The sequence below is a fragment of the Erpetoichthys calabaricus genome, chromosome 8, assembly GCF_900747795.2.
Source record: "Erpetoichthys calabaricus chromosome 8, fErpCal1.3, whole genome shotgun sequence".
In the NCBI taxonomy this organism is placed as follows: Eukaryota; Metazoa; Chordata; class Cladistia; order Polypteriformes; family Polypteridae; genus Erpetoichthys; species Erpetoichthys calabaricus.
The window spans coordinates 64,815,640-64,840,325 of NC_041401.2; the positions used below are offsets into that span (position 1 = coordinate 64,815,640).

The 24,686-nt window shown below is 40.5% G+C and overlaps 2 protein-coding genes across 2 annotated transcripts in view; both read left to right on the forward strand.

Moving 5' to 3' along the window:
- dph1 (diphthamide biosynthesis 1) overlaps positions 1-18,442 on the forward strand; it is a 464,509-nt gene extending 446,067 nt beyond the window's left edge. The window contains exons 11-12 of the mRNA XM_028806649.2: positions 835-966; positions 18,105-18,442. Of these exons, the coding sequence (XP_028662482.1) occupies positions 835-966; positions 18,105-18,191 (219 nt within the window). The 3' untranslated portion in view covers positions 18,192-18,442. The remainder of the gene's footprint in view (positions 1-834; positions 967-18,104) is intronic.
- A 4,744-nt stretch (positions 18,443-23,186) lies between these two features.
- On the forward strand, positions 23,187-24,464 carry ovca2 (OVCA2 serine hydrolase domain containing). Its single transcript, XM_028806650.2, has 2 exons — positions 23,187-23,452; positions 23,645-24,464. The coding sequence occupies exons 1-2, from the start codon at positions 23,281-23,283 to the stop codon at positions 24,151-24,153; spliced, it is 681 nt and encodes a 226-aa protein (XP_028662483.1). The 5' UTR covers positions 23,187-23,280; the 3' UTR covers positions 24,154-24,464.
- The last annotated feature ends 222 nt before the right edge of the window (positions 24,465-24,686 follow it).

Below are 24,686 nucleotides of genomic sequence, written 5' to 3' on the forward strand. Positions count from 1 at the left end.
TGCTTTCCGTTATATGGTGTTTTTCACAAGTTTAGGACAGAATAATAAATCAGCATAGTTTTTAGCATTTTGAGACTGATTTTGCAGCCCAAAGTAAAACAACTTCAATTCTATAAAGCCTTTAAAAGACAGAGAGAGCTCTGCTGAGTTTTTAATGGTTGTTTTGGAGTCTCACAAGAATGGTAAAATCAGCACTATTAAGGACATTTTTCATCCCATCTGATGCCGCCCTGCTCAACACAGAAGGGTTATGCCCTCTCTTCAGACAGCTTGATTAAGCAGTCAGAATTGTGAAGAGAGAAATGAAATAATAAAACAGAAAAAGGCACGGAAGGACCACACATTGCCTGTACGTAATTAGCATGTCCTTGAAACATCTTTCTGGATAATAGAGTCAAAAGAAAGCAAATAAAAGAGATTCACACATGAAGCAAATTGCAGTTAGACAGCATCTGAGAAACTAATTCAGTGGCCACAATACGAACAGACAATATGGGCTAAAGAGAAATAAAAAAAGCCTTTCTCTCTCTCTCTCTCTCTCTGTCTTTCTGGCTCATGAAGACAAAAGTAATGTAGTTCGTTTTAAATAGATGCTGACTCTGAAAACTAAACAAGTATCCATTTAACCCTTTTAAAAATTAAGCTCAACCCTTACAGTGAAACTGAAATCATGGAACTAGGTGCCTAGTGCAAATGTGAGTCCGGCTTCATACTTCTTCAGTGACATTCTGTGCCAGGTTGCCATTGCTATAAAAGTGATCAACTTTCTTGCTGACATGCACCCTTCTTTGCATAACTTAAGAATGCAGATGTGTGCGTTTACTTCTCTTTCAGGCTGCTGTGGTTCTGAAGGAAGTAGAGTGGCAAGAGACATATCCAATGGACTTCTATGCCTACCAGAGTCTCGGACAATGGACCATCAATCATCCAGCCAATCAACGTGAAAAGGCAACTAGGAAATCTAAGGTGAGAACATGGAAATAGTTGAAGTTCACTGGAAATCATTCTGGCAAGGTAATCAGTACAATTCTCAGAGTAATGTTTGCGTAATGGGGGCTTTGTGTTTGGAGATTTTAGCCTCTGGCATGCTGTTCACATGAATGTATCTCTGCCTAAGTGGATGTGAGCGCAGGCTGTCAGGGTGAAGCTGGGAGAAAAGATTCTAAACCAAAGAGAGAGAAAGAGACACAACTGCAGGCTAAGAAGTCAGTATGTGAGCTTTGGGTGCCCTCTTGTGGCTAAACTACACAACACATTCTTGCTATATTTTGCATTCCTGTAAAACAGTACATCATGCTGGTGTCCACAAACTCACCATATGCTTACCCACAATTCTGAGATTTAAGTTTAAGAAGTCTGTGTTTTACACAGAAATCTGTGCTCAGGAAGTAACTAGACAGGTAAGTAATGTAAGTCTTATATGCAGATGAAGTGAAAATTCATGCTCATATTATAAGGTGTTAATTTCCATTTGATAAGGAGAGGAGCTTTTTTTCAGCCTTCCTTTATGACATTCATTAAGTGAAACTGGAAGTTGTTGTGATCATGACACGTAATTAAGGTTAACTGAGCAGGAAATAGTCTCAGTCTTCAAACATTAAATGAATTTTCTATCCTGGTTTTCTAGTTAAGGATTACATGGAGCAAGTGCCTACCCCAACACACCGGAGGTGGACAGGGCATACTCAAACCCACATGCATCATAGAGTCATCTATTTATATAACTATGTATGTCATTGGAATAAGGGAGAATAATTGAAGCACCCACAGAAAAATCCTTACAGACCCAGGGAGCATGTACATTGTTTCCTGTCTTTCACTTTTAATCTTTAAGTAATCACTTTTTATGAAAGTCTGTGCATGTTATCAGCAAGTACAAACATACTGTGCTGGCACACTCAATGGAACAGAGGTTAGCTATTTGCAGTGGAAATTGCTTACAGAAGCGTTGAAGTCATTAAAACAAAACATTTCTGGCAAGAAGAAAGCTTGTTTAAAGATTCAGTTATGTCAAGTAAATGTTATTTAGCCTAATTCCAGTAAGACCTCCAGCGATTTCTTCTTTCAGTTTTTCGATTCTGAATTAACCACAACTGATTTTTCTCAGATAAGAAAGAAATTCTGCTGGCTACAGCCTCCCGTTTTATAAACACTGAAATGTAGGCTCTGTGTCCAAGAATTGACTAGTGCTGCTGATGGTGACTGCAAGTATGGAGGAAAATGATAGAATGTCAGTTAAAACAACTATTCTGGTGAAAACATGTATCAAAAAGCAACTGCACATTTTGTTGTAACTAACTCTGTCTTTCCTTTCTGTAATCAAGCCATATTGCAGTATCCCTAGGACTGTGTTTGTTCCTCCATCTTTTGCACACAAAGTAATTGTCCTGCACATTCATTTGAAACTAGTAGGTTTTTTAAGTATATAATTTCTTTCTGCTCTAATGAAGGCAGGGGGACCACAGTAAACTGATTATTTATATGAGTTCAGTGCATGAGACAGTTTTCTAGAAAGTTTCTCGTTTAGTCAATCCTATCTTCCAATCTTTATTTTCCTTTAACCAAGAGTCATTTCTTTACTTTGAATGCCATAGCATGAAAAATTCCCCAGCATGGGACTGGTCTTAATAGATTAAAGGCCATCTATCGGACTCCATACAGAAGCAATAGTGAAATTAGTGAAGAATATTAAGCAAAGTAAAGCAGTGGGCGCAACTTGAGCAATTCTGAAAATGTACATGGCAAGGAAAGGTTCTGGATCTGAAAGGCAGACAGACCTTTGTAATTTAATTGTGAGAAAATGATGGATTTGAAACAAAATATGTTGAAAATATGGGAGAAGGAATGAAGATGCTGGACTTTATTGACTGGCTGATCATTAGTGAAATGTGTTTCCTTATGTTTCTGAGGATAGAACAATGGACATGAGGTTTGTTATGAGGTAAAAGAAACTAATAATGTAGGTTTTAAGTCACTAATACTTATAATGGTAAAAAAACAATACAATAATATGGTCAGATAGAGAGGAAGGAAAAAGAAAACAAAAACATAAGGCAACAGGGTGCTGGAGAAAATGAACTTTTGTTGGCTCCAAAGCCAAACGTCCATCCAGCCCCACTGGCACTAGTTTATATGTGGACCTATTTACTGTTCCATCACAGGGCACACACAGGCTGTTCCATTGTAGACTGTTATTTTTCATACTTGTGTTCATATGTCTGTTTTTGAGCCATCCCTGACAGGTGAACAGGATTCCAGTCCATAGCAGGACACATTCATGAACACGCACACATCACTCATAGGAAATCAATTTTAAGTCAGCAGTTAAAATGATATATGACATTAGAAAACATAAAACTAAAAGCTGATATGAATGTGGGAAGTTAGCATTAGTAGATATACTTAACTATATATAACTTAACTAAGTTTTCTCAAAACTGCATAATCCTGTTCAGTGTTTTGGGAGGAGGAGGTTCTTCTGGTTTTGTACATTCTGTTTTACAGCCATAGGAGGTGGTAAGAACCAATACAAGTCAATGTTGAAGAACACAAGTACAATAAACTAGTCAAACTACCATAAAGAAATTAAAGCAATTTTTTAATATATAGACATTGATGTGACAATCACGTTACAATAATTCATACAGGAGATAATATAGTCAGCTTGTTATTATTTCATGTTTGAATCTATCAGAACTAATAAAACAAGATAAGATCAAATTAAGGAACAGAATGATAGTTTTTACCAAAACAAGACAGTGGGGTTGACAGAGTTCAATAACTGTCCCTGAGAAAACAGTTCCATATATAAATATTTGAAATCCAGGAGATTGCAAGGAGACTTAACTTAGAGTGTAAAATCATTTTGTTGAACATGCAGTTGTTTGTAAATACTGAACCATAGCTTCCAGAGGTCTCCAACAACTTTTGAGCAGAGCTCTTTGTCAACGATGTCAATTTTTTAACTTAACTTTAAGGTTTAGGTATTTAACTTGTATAGACTTTGTTGAAAAAAATAACACAATTCTGGAGCATAAAAATAAAATGTGAACATTAAAAAGAAGAAAATTCAGATGAAAATAAACTTAGATATGCATAGTAACAAAAACACCCTTACTTCTTACTGTATTGCACATTTTTAGCTTACCTCAGTTGCAATCGAAGATTGTTTAAATAGACCACAAGGTTAATCTTAACTGCTCAACCATTCATTGGTGAAACTGCGACTCTTATATCACAATGAAAGAGATAACTGGAACAGAGGAAAACATAAACTGAATATCTTAAATGTATACGTATCTCTCTTTTTCATTACTTGTTCATATATACTGTAAGTATGTATGAATGAATATATATATATATATATATATATATATATATATATATATATATATGCAGAAGTACCACTTAGACCTCTGTTCCTCAAAAAAATTGAGAGCACACACCTCTCACAAAACACAGCAGCTCAGGTCACTATGCTGAGGTTGCTGCAATGTCCTTCACTACTCTTTCCCTGACAGACAGACATCTTAATGGACTCTAAGTTCACTTATATGGTATATGAAGTCCACACCTCCGACTCCAAGGTTTTGTATGACTTTCAGTCGGCTGCTGTGCTTGTCCTGTCATAATCTGTCGATGATACCAACAAACTGACAACTCTTAGCATTTATGTAGATATTTGCACATATTCTCACACATGCATACCGTGTGTGTGTGTGTGTATATATGTGTAAATGTAAATATATATGTATATGTGTATGTATATGTATATATATATATATTATATATATATATATATATATATATATATATATACACAGTACTGTGCAAAAGTTTTAGGCAGGTGTGAAAAAATGCTGTAAACAAAGAATGCTTTCAAAAATGGAAGTGTTAATCATTTATTTTCATCAATTAACAAAATGCAGTGAATGAACAAAAGAGAAATCTAAATCAAATCAGTATTTGGTGTGACCACCCTTTGCCTTCAAAACAGCATCAGTTCTTCTAGGTACACTTGCACACAGTTTTTGAAGGAACTCGGCTGGTAGGTTGTTCCAGACATCTTGGAGAACTAACCACAGATCTTCTGTGGATGTAGGCTTCCTCACATCCTTCTGTCTCTTCATGTAATCCCAGACACACTCAATGATGTTGGGATCAGGGCTCTGTGGGGGCCATACCATCACTTCCAGGACTTCTTGTTCTTCTTTACGCTGAAGATAGTTCTTAATGACTTTGGCTGTATGTTTGGGGTCGTTGTCCTGCTGCAGAATAAATGTGGGGCCAATCATACACCTCCCTGATGGTATTGCATGATGGATAATTATCTGCCTGTATTTCTCAGCATTGAGAACACCATTAATCCTGACCAAATCTCCAACTCCATTTGCAGAAATGCAGCCCCAAACATTGAAGGAACCTCCACCATGCTTCACTGTTGCCTGCAGACACTCATTATTGTACCGCTCTCCAGCCCTTCGATGAACAAACTGCCTTCTGCTACAGCCAGATATTTCAAATTTTGAGTCATCAGTCCAGAGCACCTGCTGCCATTTTTCTGCACCTCAGTTCCTATGTTTTTGTGCATACTTGAGTCGCTTGGCCTTGTTTCCACTTCGGAGGTATGGCTTTTTGGCTGCAACTCTTCCATGAAGACCACTTCTGGCCAGACTTCTCCGGACAGTTGATGGGTGTACCTGGGTCCCACTGGTTTCTGCCAGTTCTGAGCTGATGGCACTGCTGGACAACTTCTGATTTCGAAGGGTAATAAGCTTGATGTGTCTTTCATCTGCTGTACTAAGTTTCCTTGGCTGACCACTGCGTCTACGATCCTCAACGTTGCCCGTTTCTTTGTGCTTCTTCAAAAGAGCTTGAACAGCACATCTTGAAACCCCAGTCTGCTTTGAAATCTTTGTCTGGGAGAGACCTTGCTGATGCAGTATAACTACCTTGTGTCTTGTTGCTGTGCTCAATCTTGCCATGACATGAAACTGAATTTCCCATCGGGATTAATAAAGTATCTATCTATCTATCTATCTATCTATCTATCTATCTATCTATCTATCTATCTATCTATCTATCTATCTATCTATCTATCTATCTATCTATCTATCTATCTATCTATCTATCTATCTATCTCACCTTGGTAGCAGAGTTTGGCTGTTCCTCACCCAGTTTACAGCCTCCTACACAGCTGTTTCTGTTTCAGTTAATGACTGTGTTTCAACCTACGTGTGACATTGATGATCATTAGCACCTGTTTGGTATAATTGGTTGATCATACACCTGACTATAATCCTACAAAATCCCTGACTTTGTGCAAGTGAACCTATAAGAATTGATGCTGGTTTGAAGGCAAAAGGTAGTAACACCAAATATTAATTTGATTTAGATTTTTCTTTTGTATATAATTTTGTAAATTGATAACAATAAACAATCATTATTTATATTTCTGAAAGCATTCTTTGTTTACAGCATTTTTTCACACCTGCCTAAAACTTTTTCACAGTACTGTATATATCTCTCTGTATATAAAAGAAAATCCTGGAATGGAAAACAAATGCAAGGCTACGATACGTGATAATCTCAAAAGACATTTTAAAGACCCACGAGACCAAGGAGACTTGCCACAGTGCATCTCGCAGGGACCGTAAACTTGAGACTTGGTGCCAAGAGATTGTCCTAGGGCCGTAGCAAAAAGGACAGCGGCTGTACAGGCTTTAAAAAGATCGAAGGGCAGCGCCCCCCCGAAAACCCCCACCCCCGAACGCGAGCAGCGTTAAACGTCCTGCAAGAAAAAATTCAACAAAGCCCGGGGCCAGAAATAAAAGACAGGTATTGCTTTTACAACGTCACGCGAGACCAGGCAGTGAGCCATCATTTAAAACAAGTCAACAGACCTCTAAGCTAGCAGTTGTTGGATTGCTTTTGGCAGGCAAGCATCATGTGCTCCCAGCTCTTAAAACACGGACATGCGACAGGCAGAAGAGGCAGCTAGCAAGCAGCAAAAAGACAGCAAATGATCCAAAGGCATATCCTTAGCGTACGTTCAGCCGCAACACCCTTCACAACACGAGCAGTATTATACGTCTGAGAAGAAAGAGATGCAACCTCGCGCCGGGCAGGAAATAAAGAAACAAGTATTGTTTTTACAAAAGTTTTTAAAGTAAAAGTGAAAATAATGCATATGTAACAATTCACAAGAAAATAACAATCTCTTTAAATTGTAGATTGCCTGCCTAAGGTAAAGTCATCCCTGATGAATGGGGACGTGGGAATGAGGGGTCCTTTCATCGGATTAGCACTATTTCAAATGTGAAATGGCAAAATGGGGGACCCGCGAGACAAAAGACACACCCTACTTACAATCTATCAAATAGGACGATAGGCAGCAAAACATTCAGTCTTATGAAGGATTTGAGCACACACAGATCCAGGGCTCTCAGCGCATATAAAGCGTATAAGGACAGTACAGTACGTTATAAATTAAATGTCGACATCTAAGCGAAGAAGAAAGCAGCGCGGAGAAAAAAGACTCAAATGCATTGGACAGAAAAAAGAGCAAAAAAGAATAATCGAGGTGCAAATTCAGAAAATAAGGAAAGTAATTATCAGCCCGGAACAAGTGGAATTGAAAAAAAAGCCCATCCAATCTGGCTCAGAATTAAAAGACAATGAGTAAAAGAAAGTAGAACTTCATAAAGACGTTTACAAACGTTGGCACTAAACACATGCAGAGCAGGTTAGAGACTATGAAACCAGGGAAATTAGAAAGGCTAAAAAAAAAAAAAAAAAAAAAAAACAGCGCTGTACACATGTGGAGAAAGTTAAAGGATGTGAAAGTAGGAGAATTAGAAAATATAAAAAAAGAAAGTAAAGATCGCAGTAGCGCAAACAAACAAACTGCCTCATTTAACTATGCACCAGTCTAACTTTGGTTTTGCACAATAATTACTACACTATTGCACCTTAACACTTAATTCTACTTTATTCACATAATTTTACTTATTTATAATGTTCTACTATACTGTTATCTTTTAATCTATGACTTTTTGTTAATCTAACTGATATTCTTCTAAGTTTGCACAGTTTTGGATAACCGGATCAGGATGCATTTCACTGCGTGTTGTCCTGTATAACTATGCATGTGACAAATAAAGAATCTTGAGAATTTCAAAAACGGAGTTTACCGCACATGCATTTATTGGTTACTTTGTTCATGTATATATACAGTATTTATCTGTCTGCTTATTTAAAAAGCTACATTTACCCTAGGAGTCAAAAACGTTCTGTCTAACCGTTGTACAAAAACCTAGACAAAAACTGGGGTATCACCTTGGTAACCCCATGTACTTTTGGAACTGTGAGAGGAAAATAGCACGACTTTACAGACAGGAGTCCAATGCAGAAATCTACTTACTTTTTTACTTTGTAAAAAAAAAATATTAACTGCTGATGATGTAGATCGTTTTGTCTATGCTGAAATTCCAAACAGAGAAACCTATCCTGACCTCATTAAAAAGATTCAGCATATTGGCACTCACAAGATTACAAATAATTGTTTTTACAGAAGTTCTGAAATAAAAGTGAAACTAATGAAATAGCAACAATTCAAAGAAAAAAAAATCTTAAAAGTGTGTATCCGGAAAACCAAACACGGGGGTTGGCGAGCGAAGCCCCCTAGTGTATGTATATATATATATTTATATATATATATATGTATATATATATATATATATATATAGTGTATACACACAAAGACACTTGCATAGACTATTAAATAGGACAGCAAATGAAGACATATATATAATCATGAAATACCATGTAAGCCAGGCTCCCCTTGAATGAAAGTTGTACCATTAAGTCGGACAAGGACATAAGCATGTTAGGTATCTCTTCTTGTTACAAGTTACAGTGCTTTTTTTCATCTAAAGCTACTACATAAGGCCTTTAATACATTTTTACAATTACCAAAAAATCGAGGCTAGCATTTACAAAGTCACCAAATGGACATAAGAACAGAGGTGATAATGGATAGATTTTAGCTCTTGGTCATGTGTGCTAAATTAGGTTTGTAAAGTGATGTTGATATTGACAATGTCATATTACATGACTTCTAGTCATAAGATATGTCAGACTTGCCAACTACAGTTGCTCATTTTATTCCTGGACTATGTCAATTTAAATGAATGAAAATTACTGTGCATTGTCAAATTACCCAACTCTGTGGTGTCCTTCCAGTGCAGTCATGCTCGCCCCTTATTCTGACAGCAAATAGCATGCTGCCTATTGGAGCTAATGCTATATGAAGGGTTGACAGGCATGGCGAGTTTAGCCACAACCTTAGCCCTTTCTTTCTTTTTTTCCATTCTGTTGTGGTATGTAGAACAAGAGACATATGACTAACAAGTTTCTCATCTGTTTGTGATGCCCGAAACCCCTGTGTTTCTTATTCTTCATCGTTACAGTAAATGTGATTGATTTCCAGAAGAGCATTTATTGGTTGTCAGCTCTCATGCACACATAGAACACCTCACAACTAAAGAGAAAATCAACCCTGTTTGATTTTGGAGTTTTTAGCTGAAATGAGTTGCTGTATATCTGTCACATTAAGCAACCAGCTTCACTGAAACGTGAAGTGCTGCTGTCTGTCTCTGACTTGCTATGATTATGTCAATGAAGGTTACGACTGAAAATCGCTGGAAAAATTGGGTAATATGACATAACTTTAAGTCAAAGCAGCCTGGCCCTTGTCACTTCTTGTGGTGACAGGTAAACAGCTTTGTACTGCCATGTTTAGCAATCCAAGCACTCTACTCTAGTAGCAGTTCGTGCTTTTGGATAAACCTTTTGCTTGAATGAGCAAACATGGCAGCACAATGTCATGTTAACAGAAGTATAGAAAACATAATATGGCATGTTCAACCTTTAAGCCGCCAGTGCTAAGCTGTGCAAAAAATTGTTGCACATATTCAAACTTCAATGACTTTATTAATAATCATCTTTAATTAAATTAGACATACAAATGTGTTTTTCATGGATAATTAGAACTTTCCAGACAATGCATATGGAAACCCCCCATGGGGGGACTGAAGAGGAAAGTGAAATAATGGTTATGGCAAATGAGGGGACACTCATCAAGTTACAAAGTAATGCCATTATAGACCTCATCCTTTCAGACAAGAAAGACAGCAAAAAAAAAAGTGTTGCCTTTGAAAATACACAAATGCAGACCAAAGGAAGATATAAAAAAGAAAAAAACAAGCTTTTTGGAAATAAGCAAACAAAAAATGAAAACAATATAAATAATAGATGGCGACATTTTCATGCACATCTCGATTTATGTACAAAAGAATTTTATTCAAAAACCAAAGAAAATAAAAACACAAAAGAAATGGCCTAAATAGATGAATAAAGACATTACTTAAACATAAGCCTTAAAAGATCACTCTAGAGAAAAATTCAAAAAGAGAACAAGAAAAAAAACAAATTTACAATACCAGAATCTGCAAGTAAGAATAAAAAAAGCTTTGTAAAGTTTAAGAGAGAAGTTGAAAAAGAATGGTAATGCAAGTGGAGGCAAGAAGTTATTCCTCAAATAAAACATGGTAAGACACTCTATAAAAGCCGAAGAGAAGCACAAGGAATGTGGGAGACATTATAGAAAGTGTAACATTCCAAAGGCATTCATAAAGCCCTTGATGTTAAGCCACATTAATGATTCGTTCTGAAGGTGGGATGCATTGACATTAGTGGTAGTTTAAAAAAGGTGCTTTGTAGGCAATAAACATAAGACAATACAATGCAGTTTATTTTTATATAGCCCAAAATCACACAAGAAGTGCAGCAATGTGCTTTAACAGGCCCTACCTTTTGACAGCCCCCCAGTCTTGACTCTCTAAGAAGATAAGGAAAAACTCCCAAAAAAACCCTTCTAGGGAAAAAAATGGAACAAACCTTGGGAAAGGCAGTTCAAAAAGAGACCCCTTTCCAGGTAGGTTGGGTTTGCAGTGGGTGTCAAAAGAAAGGGGTTAAATACAATACAATTCAATACACAGAACAGAACACAAGTAATCCTCATTATCAATATAATAGTAAAATAAAAATACTACAAGTACAGAGCAGAATGTAGCAGTAGATGATATCCCAATTGGCCATTCCACAGCTAAGACAGCACTGGGCCAGCCAGTCCGATGGAAGGACCCATCTATCCGACAATTCCTGCGATCCTCCATCAGGGATAACTTTACCTTAGGCAGGCTAAACAACTTGCCAGGTGGGCCGTGGCACCAAGTGCCACATTTGAGTACCGAGAAGAGAAACAGAATAGGTGAGGGTTAGTAACAAATTATAATTATCATGTTACTGATGTTTTAGTGCTAATGACTAACAACAGAGATGCAGCCTGTACAGTTAATCAGCAGCTCTAGGCAGGTTCTGCTAAACTGAAGTAGCGAGTCTTCAGCCGGGATTTAAAATCTGAGATCGAAGGGGCATCTCTTATAGTAGCAGGCAGACCATTCCACAGTTTAGGGGCCTTGTAACTAAAAGCTCGACCTCCCACTGTTATTTTATTAATTCTTGGAATCATAAGCAGACCGTGGGATGAGGTCCTCCAGGACTTCTCTTGTGACTTTTTTTTTATCTTTTCTAATTTATATAAATAACACTGATTCACATATAGTGAATAAATCTCTGAAATTTGCAGACAACACCAAAATGGGGATTAGCAGATACTGAGGAGAAAACAACAAAAACCATTCAAATAATAATAATGTCTGGACAGTCAAAACTGTCCTGTAAAAAGTGCAAAGAACCAAATATAGGTAGAGTAATTAAAGACAAGATGGGCAGTGGTGGCAAACAAGAAGCAAACAGTGACACAGATCGAAGAAAAATATGGACGGTGTGTAAGTCTGCTCTATTATTACAAACACATATGCTCTAACAGTTTAATGTAACCTTTATCAGTGTGCTAGTTGAGATTTTAACCTGATTTGGCATATTTTACATTACGACAGAAGCAATTTTAAAAGCTTGGACATTTTCTTTCAAATCAGAGAGAATTTAATAAAATGGAAGTATTCTTCATACAAATAAAAAAAAATGTGCTGAAAAGTTATTTGAAAAAGTAGCTGTGAATATGTGCCTGAGTTTAGACTCGTAAAACAAGGGTGAAATATTTAGTTCAAATTATACGTTGGCGCTGCTTAGGGCTTTTAGTGTCAAAGTGTCTAAACTGATACAAGTGTAGCCCACCGTATTTCACACTGGTTCATTTGCCTTGTGATTGTCTTCTCTGATATACCATATAGATCTTTAATCTGTCTTATTTCTAAACCGCATAAAAAAGAATGCCAAAGGATGTCCGTCCAGGGCAGGTAAGTTTCTTACCTGAACTGGCGTGTAGCCTAGTCCATTGCATCAGTTCCTCAATGTTTTCAAAAAGTTTCATTGATATGGTAGTCTAAAAGGGCTGCCAACATTGTAATTTCTTCTGGTAAATTTTCAATTTTCTCTCTGAAATATGTGATAACTTCAACAGAATCCATTTCATCGGCAGTAGTAAGCATTTTTCTAATTAATTCTTGTGCTATTTCAGTATCCTCTATTTCTTGCACACACATACTGAATTTGGTATGCGCAATCTACAGAAGATGATTCACCAATCAAAACACAGTATGCGCTAGAGCCCACCTTCTCAACTTTGATGAGTGAAAGTGACAGCTTTATTTCAAGCCAAATTTCATGACGCATTTAGAGGAATACTACGGACAAAATTAAATAAATAAGCAACAAAAAATATATTTTGTGACTTTTTTTTTATGTTAACATTTCCTGACATTTATTTATGCTAACATTTCAAAGTACTTTTATTTATTTGCGCATTTATTTATTTACTTAATTTTGTCTGAAATATTCCTCCACACACCTAATGTGGGATTTTAGATTATTTTTCACGGTTTATTTTTTTTTTTTTTACTTTAAGGATGCTTTTCTGTTATAAATAAATTATGAAGTATGCATATAACAGCAATGTTTACAGATTTTTTTTTTTACCATTTTGAAGTGAATCTGTATTGGATTGTGAGTACTTTGGAATTCTCCTTGTTAGAATCAATGGAAATGTTTGACTTGCTATAGAAATGCTCAACTTATCAATTGTTTATTAGAAATATATTTCTTTTGCGTAGTAGGACTGAGGTGCGCTGTTATGAGATTATGGGTTTACATTACTGAACAACTTCATAAGTTAAGATTCCTTTACATACAATGATTTTGAAGGTGCTGCATTGAAGATTTTTCATCCCATTGACAGCACCCAGGACTATTAACACTATAGAAAATAATGAAAAACATCACCGAAATGAAAACTGCAGCTAGACTTTTCTCAAATCAGATTTTAAAATTTGTGTGATATGTTTCTTCAGTTCAGCTATGTGGTTGGACCAAATAAGAAGAATAGTGTCAGGCTCTTCCATTTAATACAAATTTGCCAACTTATTCCACAGCACTTACATGTACATAAATTACAGTATGAGCCTTTTGTAATTCCTGAAAAAATAACATCTTCATTAATTTTCTTAGTATTAAGTGAGAATCTACTGTAATACCACCACACTACAATACCCTTAACCTCTGGCCTATAACCAACTCTCCTTGAATATCTGGTGACCTGACAAACTGTGTGTTGTTCATACACCTAAAGATACAGCTGGTGCTGTATCTGAACCCGCAGAATTGGGAAAACAGGTAATAAAGCAAGGAATTGAAGCAAGTCCGTGAGAACTCTAACTACAAAGAGGACTATTTCATTTATGTTAGGTAGAATGCCCAGAAGGGGACTGGGCGGTCTCGTGGCCTGGAACCCCTGCAGATTTTATTTTTTTCTCCAGCTTTCTGGAGTTTTTTTTTTTTGTTTTTTTCTGTCCACCCTGGCCATCGGACCTTACTCCTTTTCTATGTTAACTAATGTTGTCTTATTTTAATTTTGTATTTTGTCTTTTATTTTTCTTTTCTTCATTATGTAAAGCACTTTGAGCTACTTTTTGTATGAAAATGTGCTATATAAATAAATGGTGTTATTGTTGTGTTGTTGAATTAACATTCTGGGCTGAGATTTATAATGTTGCTGGTTTGCTAGAAATAAACAGGAACAAACATGCTACAGCTTTCACAGATTAAAAAGTATCTGACAAGAAGTTTGCCAGCTGGTCTTTGATGTTTTCGAGACACACCTAGGAGCTCTTCTCAGATGCTCAGCTTTATAAAGCTTGACTTTACATCGCCTCCACCGAAAAGAAGATGCTAAGCGGGAGCTGACAAAGTTTGCACAAGCATTTCTTTGTTTCCATCCTGTGTTCCAGGAACATGAAAGAAGTATAGTTGGCCTGGGATGGAGGTAATAGCAGCTATAGCCGGTGTTCATTTTATAATTCACACAGTCACATTCCGCATTCATCAAACCCCTTCATATTTTAGGTACATTCCATTCAAAATGTCTGGTATTAATCACTGCAGTGCTCCCTGACAATCCTGCCGTGCATAGGCTGGGTACAGTACACCTTCATCCTGATCAGCCCAGTCCTGCATGTGCCATTGTATTACTAGCTCAAATTAAAACCTGTTTTCATGTACAGTATGTCATGCAATGAAATTCATACTTACAAGTCTCCAACGGTCCAGCACTTACCAAACCAAAAAGTTTTACTTACTAACATTATTATTTCTTTATTTAATGGGCAAGGGCAAATTACAAAAACAAATCATTAATCCAAATGTATATTTGAGTGATTAGAACAAAGTTAACAAGCAGTATAGAACACAATGTGGAGCAATGGAGCAGCTTCATTTTGTAAATTGACTCATTACTTAACCTTTGCTTATCTTTCTGGGACTGCTTCTTTCAGCTCCTTCCTCGCTACTGTCCAGCCGTGTCCTTCCTCCTGCTCGAGTGTTCAAGTGATCATTCAGCGTATCCAGCTTGTTTAATATTTTTTCCTTTGTTTTTGACCTTTTGAGTATCCAGATCCTGGTTTGATCCACTTGTCCATTGTGTGGTTTTCAATAAACACAGGCAGAGTGCTACTATAGCATGCAGTATTTTAACCACCAGGGGGCAGTTAGGAGTTAACTCTGAGGGACTAAAACTCAAAAAACAGGTTTGAACGGTGCTGTAAGGCAGCACTGACGAGTGTAAGCTCTTGTGACATGCTTTTGGAGTCCTTGTCAAACACCTGTGGGACATAAATAGATTTAGAGAGTTTCACAGTTTAACTGCCTTGTTGGTAGCACAATGGATAACACAATTTTGTAGGTTTAAATCCCACATCCACTTGTAGACCATGAGCAGTTTTTATGCTTTTCTTGTGTCTCCCATCACCCCAAACATAAGAAGGATAAATGGTGAATCTGAGTTGGCTTCTGTATCTCTTGCACCCTATCCTGCCAGGAGACAGTCATGCCCTTCTGCCCTTGCAATCCTGGATTTGAGAATGTTATGCAAGTTGCCTGGTCAATCTTTGTCTTGTTCAAATCTCTTTTTTCCCCCTTGTTATTTTGTACAACTTAGGGCTCGTTTATACTTCATGCTCAGAACGCGGACACGCACGCATCATGGCTGCCACACATTCCCAGCGTTCAACTGACGCATCCTTTGGGCAGGTCCTCAGAAATTAACGCGACGCGTGTGCGAGTTGCAGTACCAGCAAAAAGTCGGGGGGCACAGTGTGATAAAAGTTGGAATGTGACGTCAGAGTTTCTGTTTACTATCTACATGTGACAAAAAGCCGCTATGCGGATCCTACAGGATCGATGTGCGCGCTTCGATATTTGATGTGGTGAAGCAAAATGCTGACATACAGATGCAAGTGTTGCATATTCCCGATTGTAATGACACGAGACATTTTAAAAGTCTCACATACCATTTTTTTTTCTGGGGCTTCCTCCTGACCTGACAGCAGTGGCAAACAGCAATACATCACCACACAGAACACATTAAATGTATGATATTCCAACTCTCTGCACATTTAGAATCCTTAGATTTATACTTGATATCACTTTCATGATGAAATGCATTAAAGTATGTATGTTACATTTTACAGATAAATCGTTAATTTCGTTTAAATAATAAATACTGTTAATGATTACACACATGAGGGTGACATGGTGGCGGAGTGGTAACACTGCTGTCTCGCAGGGAGTCATGTCGCTGGTGTTCCCCGCCTGGAGTCTGCATGTTTTCCTGCTGAGTTTCCACAGTGTACTCCGGTTTCCTTCCAAAGATATGCAGATTTGGTGACACTAAAATGACGTTAGTGTATGTGAGTGCTTGTATTCACCTTGCGATGAGCTGATGCCCTGTCTAGGGATTGTTTCTGCCTCGTGCCTAATGCTTGCTGGAATGGACACATCCCTGGATTGATGGATTTAATCATTAAACATCCTTTTCAGAGATACTGCGGTAAGGTGTCATCGAAATTTAATGGGTGTTCCGGGCAATTCACAACACAGCGAAGCCAAACCCGTTCTCACTGTGATAATATCTCACACTGCCACCTGGTGGATTCTTCCAGATTTACTTAAAGTATGCGCGCAAGTATGAACAGTAAAACGCTTGTGTAGCAGGAGCATCCGCTGGAGCATGCATCGCATCGTGTAAAGCATAAACCTGGTCTTAGTGTGCACAAGACCAGCATTTCATTGTCTCCTGGCTGTTGGAGAGGGCAAGTCTGGGATCTGTTAATACTGTGGCACTGTACTGCAATGAAATGTTCATTCAGAAAGGGTTGTGACAAGTCTTGATTTTCCTAATATGTGGTACTAGCTAGGCCTTTGGGGGGCAGAGCTGAGAAGGGACTGCAGCAACTCAGACACACTGCTGGCAGACAAGACTACCTACTAATCCCCACAACTTCCCCAGTGCTTTGTATGGTCTGATGCACTCTTGTTATAAAACAGAGCACCCACCATGTTGCACTCTGACACAGTTCAACATGGTGTATCAGACAAATAACAAAGCAGTCCACTTCAACAGAACAGTCACACTTATGGGAATACTTCTAACTTTTTTCAAGTCAGTGTTACATTCCGAAGCAACTTGTAAATACCTACTAGATATCATTTTGTGTTTAAATCTGTAAGAACAGTCATAATTATTTACTGTGATCATGCACTGCCAACAGGGAAAAGGTTTTTAGTGAAATACTTTTTTATTTCTATTTTCAAGCACATTACGGTGTGGAGTGTTTGGAAAGGCCTATTGTGATTTTGTGTCATTTAACATAAATGCATGTAGTAACCTATGGGGCTATACTGAATGTATGACTGTGCACACGGAGCACCCTGGAAGGTTTCATTTTTGAATTGTGGGGTGGGATGAGGCAGGAGGGTTCTGGCTTGTGGTCAAAAGACATGTTAACTGCATTTGTCAGCATAGGTGACTCCAAGACATTGAATTACAAATGGAAGGGAGACAGACGTCTTGATGATTTTTACTTTGACTGCATATGTGTCATTTTAACTCCAGAAAGCAATCCTGCTCAAGACATGTATGGGGAATTTTAGGACTACCTTAAAGTATAAAAACCCCCAAAACAGAGCACTGAATGATCAGAGATGGACTTACATATTCTGTATGGCCTTCACGTTGCTGTAGAGTTTGTCTGTTTGACAAGCAATCTTCCTTCCTCGGTCTTCATTTGTAAGGGTGAAGTATCTGGCTGCTAAATGAGCCTGTTAAGGCACAGTGATGTAAGTGTCTTGTACGTTAGACATAACACACAACAGACAGTGGAATAGTGAAGGTCCCATGACAGCACATTGAAATGAATTGCATTGCGTTTTATCAGTCAGCACTTCACTGGGACTTTTTGGTGCTTTTTCTTTGTTAGATTATTACAGCAGTTACTGTTTTATTTAAAATATCATTATATTTGTTTATGCTGTGCTGAACAGATCATTCATTGTGCAGCCTTACCGAGATGAATGGTTTCCAGGATCCAATGAAGCTAACATCCTTATTGCTAGTATGGCCTTGTCACCTCATCTTCAAGTCTTGTTAATGTGGCACTCCTCTCCTATCTTGTGCTTTTATTTTTCAGATGGACCCGCCGGTATCGTCTCCTGGTTCAGAGGTTGATGACCAATCCAGATGTAAAGAAGGCACGACCCCTCCTACCGTCCAGTGAGCTTGCTGTGGCCTGTCACGACTGCCATTACATGTGTTAGCTTCGGCATCAGGTACCCTTGAAAGATTGACCTGCCGGTACTGCAGCAGACAAACAGACAAGGATGATTTTTGTCAGGGGTCACACCACAGAGCTGAGACGGCTGCACAAGTACCTGTAAGACTTTAATGTCCATTTTACTTTATTGTGTGGATATAACATGGCAGGGTCCCTGTTCTCATATTAGTCATAATGAAAACCTCTTTTCAAGAGCCTGTCTGCTGCCTGTTAACTCTGATTGAGTGCTTAATAGGTAGAGGTGTTGTATGCGACTTTAACAGATGTTTATTTTGGCTGCTTTCACTTGGAAATGCTGCATCGATGCATGAGTAATTAGAATTGAATTAGCTGCTGATCAGAGTGCATTTCCCTGACATAAGGTGTACAAAATGGAGGAGGAGGAGGAGGCTAAAGCAGATGAAGATGACAACAAGAGTAGAGCAGAAAATATGACTTGACCGAGGGAGTGGACACACACCCAGCAACTTCACCACTGCCCCAGCAGGCTAAGCAAGAAAGCAAGCGTGACGTGCAAATGGCAATACGGCAGCTGTCCCAATAAAAAACAGCAATCCCAAACTGGATCGTTTTCATTTTCCTTTGTTCTGTTTCTTTGTTTTACTTGCACCTTCCCTTGGAACTCTGGGATTGCTCCAGCTGCCATCTTTTTGTTTGTATAGGAGGTGTCAGAGTGTTGCCCTCTTACTTGTTCTGTTATGCAGTTTCTTTCGCTGATGTCCACAATCTACTGTCCATTCTCTACTCGTGACAACAATAACTGAAACTTTCAAAAGTAAAAAGAACAAAACAACGACAAATCTGCATCTCCCTCCTTTGCAGTAATGGGCTCTAATTGTTTTCCATTAATTCTTTCATCCTGTTTACTGATAGAAAACCTCAAGGGCTCTCCAGCTTACTGGTGATCGGTCATCTGTGCCCTCCACTTGCCATGGATTATCCACTGGATGCCAGTCTGACTCATGCTAAGGACGTATGAAGACCCCCTGCATATGAGATTGGGTTCCAGCCTCCTTCCTCCATCTTGTCAAGCTTCCCATTCACTGTGCTGTATGGCAGTTGTGGCTCTCGTGGGTGAAATGCTGCGTTTCTCATTGTTCTTGGCCGGAGCACATGAAGAGTATGCTGGAGTAATCTTTCTGTGTCCCCCCTGCCATACTGTCAGTGTGACCTCCCAAGGGCCAAGGGTTCATATTCAACTCCTGTCCTGTACTCACAGGTAAATCTTATCATGGCCTCCTTTCAGCTGCTGCTTATTGAGATGTTTTGACCTGCATATTCCATAAATGGCCTGATTCTTCTTCTTCAGTATTTTCATTGGCTGAAATATTGAAATTGGATGAGGTGGGCTCTTTTAAACTTGCAGTACGAGTGCTGGCTGTGCTAACCCTTCATGCGCTGTTTGTGTTTTTAACTTTGAATTACTCTTCAGTGCCTCTGTTGTGTGAATCAGTGAAATATTCGAGTTTGTCTCGTTTTGAAGCATCTGCTCAGACTGCACATAAATGTATGAGTGTTCCACAAGAGCGAGTAAAAATTGGCAGAGTGCAAGGACAAGGAAAAAGAGAGCAGAAGACAAAATCAGAAGATTGAAGAAGACAGGAATCAGAAAGGTCAGCAGACTAAACATCGAGGCAAGAATTCCCAAAGTCAGAGTGCCAAAGAGAAAAGTACTAGGAAGAGGCCCTGAGAAGGGATCCACAGACTTGGGCATCAGTGGCACCGCTGCCTTACTGAATGTGCCAACACCCTGGGGACGCCATGCCACACGATGTGACGCAGAGCCACAGCCTTAACAGCAGATGGTTACTTGTTGACAACAGGAGCACTTTAATGACTGCACAGAGCAGCAGCCATTTTGAAAAGAGATGGAACCAGAAGAAGGTCTTAATAAATGACCAGCCAAGGTCAGAAGCAGAAATGCAAGATTTAGTAAACACAGCTTAGGATATGAACGTCAAAAACCAAAGAGGGAAAGTAACCAAAGCTACAGCTCTGAACGTGAGCCTTACACACGAGGGTCACAAAAGAGTCCTCTTGAGTGCTCGGCCTACAACGCTAATAGGGCTGCACCCGCAGACATCACTGGTGGACGACCTGTGAACGCATCGCTAACCGTGGGTGCCCAACATAGTGGTGCCCACGAGGAAGATAATGCGTATTTACTTTGTAACCCCATTAGAAATGCGTCTCTAAATCCTTCATAACGAAGTTCCAGTTATTTTTAGAGACCAAGGAGAAACTAAAAAGTTCAAAGCAGCCGCCAGATCGTGACGAGTGGAAATTCATGGCAACCACTAAAGACACGATGGCGTCAGGGTTAACAAGAAAACATATAAGGACAAGTCCCAAAACAAAATGTACACTCAAAGTGAAAGCGAAATAGAATTCAGAAAAGATTCAATTTTAAAAAGAAAAATGCAAGGACTCAAAAAATGTATAAAGGCCAAGAAAAATTAACAAAATTTAAAGCAATCGTAAGAGTACACCATACAAAGAGCCCAGGGGACCCCAGACCAGTGGCCTCGGCGGGGGGTGACGCAGGGCAGGAGAGGCCGAGGTGCTGAGCCCACCAGGACCCCCACAGGTTGGTTTGTTCACCTTCCCCTCCTCCAGTACCCGCAGGTTTCGGTTATTTTTTTTAGGTTCATGTGGTCAACATTACAATGTGTGAAAATGAACCCCCTGGCACATTTCAGATTAAATCGTGACCCGCTAGATTGAGGAATGGCTATCAGTATGACACACGTGTGCCGCTGCCGCCTGCACTTTTTAAGGGAGTATTTCTCTGGGGGTCTTCACTGTTTGACTCGTTTTTGATGATGATGAGGATGATCACAGTTTCTTCCTGTTTGTAGGCCATCACATTTCAAACCATCAGACACAAGATAAGCGCCTCAGTGGTGAGCAGCTGCCGATGGCCGTGGGGCGCCACCTTTGGCACTTTTTTTTTCTACATTTCCAGGTGTCGCTCAGCTGCGGGTCAGAGTTCCTCCCAAGTGGCTCTCAGTTAGCTGACCAGGTAGCTAAACCCATTAGTTGGGTTAAATTCACAAGATGAACTTTGATAGGTGGTCTGCAGCTTTGCCTCCCTCATAAACTGAGCAGGACTGGCACTTGTCAAAGAGAGGGGGCATCTGGGTATGCAGTGGCCGTCGTGACACGTGGACAGAGGGTGACCAGCAGTCCAAGGCACAGACCTTTATGTTAACTTTAATTTGACTGATGACATCAACACATACAAATGGCCAACAGCCACACAATATTAGAAGGTTTTTGGCATTTTCTGTGAGTTTTAGACCCTATGTAAGGATTATAATGACATTGAAATTGTAAATTGGTGCCAAAAGGCAGGATGCCCCTTTAGTGTTAACTTGATCTGAGCATTTTTTACTTTAACATTTCAGCTTAATATGGCTGGCATTGGTTTTTCATCTATGAGGTGGCCAGTTTGATCCAATGTCAGCCCAGGTGAGAGTGCTGCCTTCGTGATGAGGACCGATGACATTAAGTGGAGTGACCTCCCGGCCTATTTCTGAAGTCTGAGCCTCTGTTTGTGACCGCAGCCCATTAGATCAGATGCCAGTCTGGGGTTGGCTTGGCCGCTGTCGAACTCACATGAGCTGCCGCACTGGCTCCTTGGATGACGTGCCAATCTGGAGGTCTGTTGGTCTCTGTTCGTACGAGATCTGTCCCTACCCTGGGGCTGTGGTCACAGGTCACATACAAACAGAGAGGCTGTGGTCACAGGTCACACTGTCCAGTCCACTCAAGCTGTGGCCCTGAGGTTCACAGGTGACGTGCCTTGCAGCTTGTTCCTGTCCCCACACTTTGTCCCATAACTCTGCTGTTGTGATGGATGGGTTTTACTTTTGGTGCCCATGTGAGGTCTTCATATTTGAGCTGTGATGTTTTGTGTCATACATCTATAGAGGCCATGGGCGATTTCAGCAACACTTGTAGGATTTCCTTCAGAGCTTTCATTGTTTTTTATCATGAAGTGCAGTTATTTTCCTGGCTGGCTTATCTGGTGTGACCAGACATTGGGTGGCCAATATTGTAGGCCAGCCGCCCACACCATACAAACAGGCCGCTCTGTTTAAAGCTGGTAGACTGACAAGAACACACACAGCTCAGCACAAACAGCATGGGAATGCTGATGCTGAAGCAGCACAAACAGCAAAAACAAAAGATTGTCACCGGATCTGATGAATCCTGTTGAGGAGTTGCCTTGACGGACAGAGCAGAGTTTGGCCCACGGAGCCATCTAATCCAAGGATTGACAGTGCAGGCTGGACATGTTTAGCGCTCCTGCCTCATGGATTAAATCCCACAGCTGCGTATTGTCTGTGTGGAGTCTGCATGTTCTCCCTGTGTACACGTCATCTTACCTTCCATATCACTGAAAGGCACACGCGTCACAATAACTGCCGATTTTCCCCTGTGAATGAGTGAGCCTTGCGGTCGACTGGCACCTGTCCAGGGCTGACAAATGCTGACCCCCATGTCTTCATGTCTGGAAGTTTTAACAAAGTTTATTGATTATTTAAAGGAGGGGGGAGTAAGAACTGGGGAAAAATGGTAGAGGGGAAAAAAAATGAAGTGTTCTTGGGTAGCTCAGTGCTGAATCTTCACCGGTGTGTTATAAAAGCAATAAAATACAATTGGCAAGTAGTCCACAAATTGGGGTGACCACCACTGTGTGCCTTCCCCCACATCGAGGACTCGATTTGCCGGCAAGCCAAGAAGAACTGACGCCGAATCCTGGTAAGTCTCTGCACCCGCTCTTACAACGTATATCGTGTGGTCGGGGTAAGTGCGACGGAGCTACGGTACGAAGACTCCCGTGTGGCCCCTGAAACCGTAAGCAGCCAGAACGGAATGTTTGATCGGCAGGCCAGTTTCCGGCCGGACTTGTCTGCCCGCAGTACCCATCAGGTACGAGCGGAAGTGGGAAGTAGGATTCAGGAACTGGCGAGGTGAACAGGGGCGGTGTGAACGACGCAGCAGGAGGAGTGCGACAGACGGCGACATGGCCGACAAGTCCGCGCCACTCCGTATTCTGTGTCTCCACGGTTACCGGCAGAGTGCCGAAATCTTCCGAGAGCGGACGGGCGCCCTGCGGAAGATCCTTAAGAAACACGCGGAGCTCACGTATATCAGCGGCCCTCTGCGGATCAGGCACCCCCCTCCTGGGCAAGCAGGTGAGTGCTAACACAAGCGGAGCCCCTCAATTTTGTTTCAGTCTAGTGGGGTCAAGTGAAAATTTAAGGAAATCATATCAGAAATAAGTGAAAGGGAAATTTCAGTAATCATAAACAGTAGTAATGGACTAAACGGTGACCGCCCAGTGACACCACTGAAGTAACACAAAATGTTCACCTCTTCACCGGCAGGGCAATCAGAGGGGCTGGAGGAGGACTCCCGAGGCTGGTGGTTCTCCAATGCCCAGGAGCAGAGCTTTCATGCTGAAGAAGTGTGCCAGTCCGCCCAGGGCTTGGAGGAGAGTCTGGAAGTCGTCTCACGAGCCATGCAGGAGCAGGGACCATTCGACGGGATCCTGGGCTTCAGTCAGGGGGCGGCCCTGGTGGCCATGATCGTCGGGCTTCAGGAGCAGAGCGCTGACCCCCGGTTCCAGCCTGGCTTCAGATTCGCCATTCTCATCGCCGGCTTTGCCAGCTTGTGTGAACAGCATGCCCGCTTCTATGCTTCGCCCATCTACCTGCCCACACTTCACGTGTTTGGGGAGACGGACAAAGTCATCCCCGAGGCTATGAGTCGAAAACTGCTGCCAGCCTTCCAGGGGGCTGTGGACCTCACCCACTCGGGGGGACACTATGTGCCAGCCACTGGGACACAGAAGCAAAGGTACTGTCAGTTTCTGGAACGATTCATCCGAAAGTGATATTCCGAGAGTCCTTCGTGAGGTGGGGTGGGCCCCGAGACTGGCGGACCAACAAGAGAGGTGGCGAAGCAGGAAATATCTGGGTTTGATGAAAATTCATTCTTGTAGAGCGTTTTATGTTTTGAGGAGTGAAGGGTGCCCGCCATCTTTACAGTTCAGTGTCACTGAATGCTGTTTGGTAAAGTGGCCCAGTGTGTGCCCGTGTACCCTGCACTGGACTGGCATCCCATCCACAGTCCTCACCAGCACCCTGGGAACCTGAACTGGAGAAACGTAAGAAAATGGATGTGTAAATAAATATGTGGATGCTATTGTTTATTTTTTATTAAGCAATGCCCCTGTGCCATCACTTACCACCACCAAAAATGTCATGTGTGATGTTTGTCCATAAAACTAGACACCAGGTTCCTATCAACTTCCCTCGGGTTTGACAAAATGTGATTTTAACAAGTAGCCCCCTTGCGTCCCACATGTGTCACAAGCCCCTCTCTGATGCTCACACGCTGTCTTCCCAACTCGGGGCCACTTGGCAG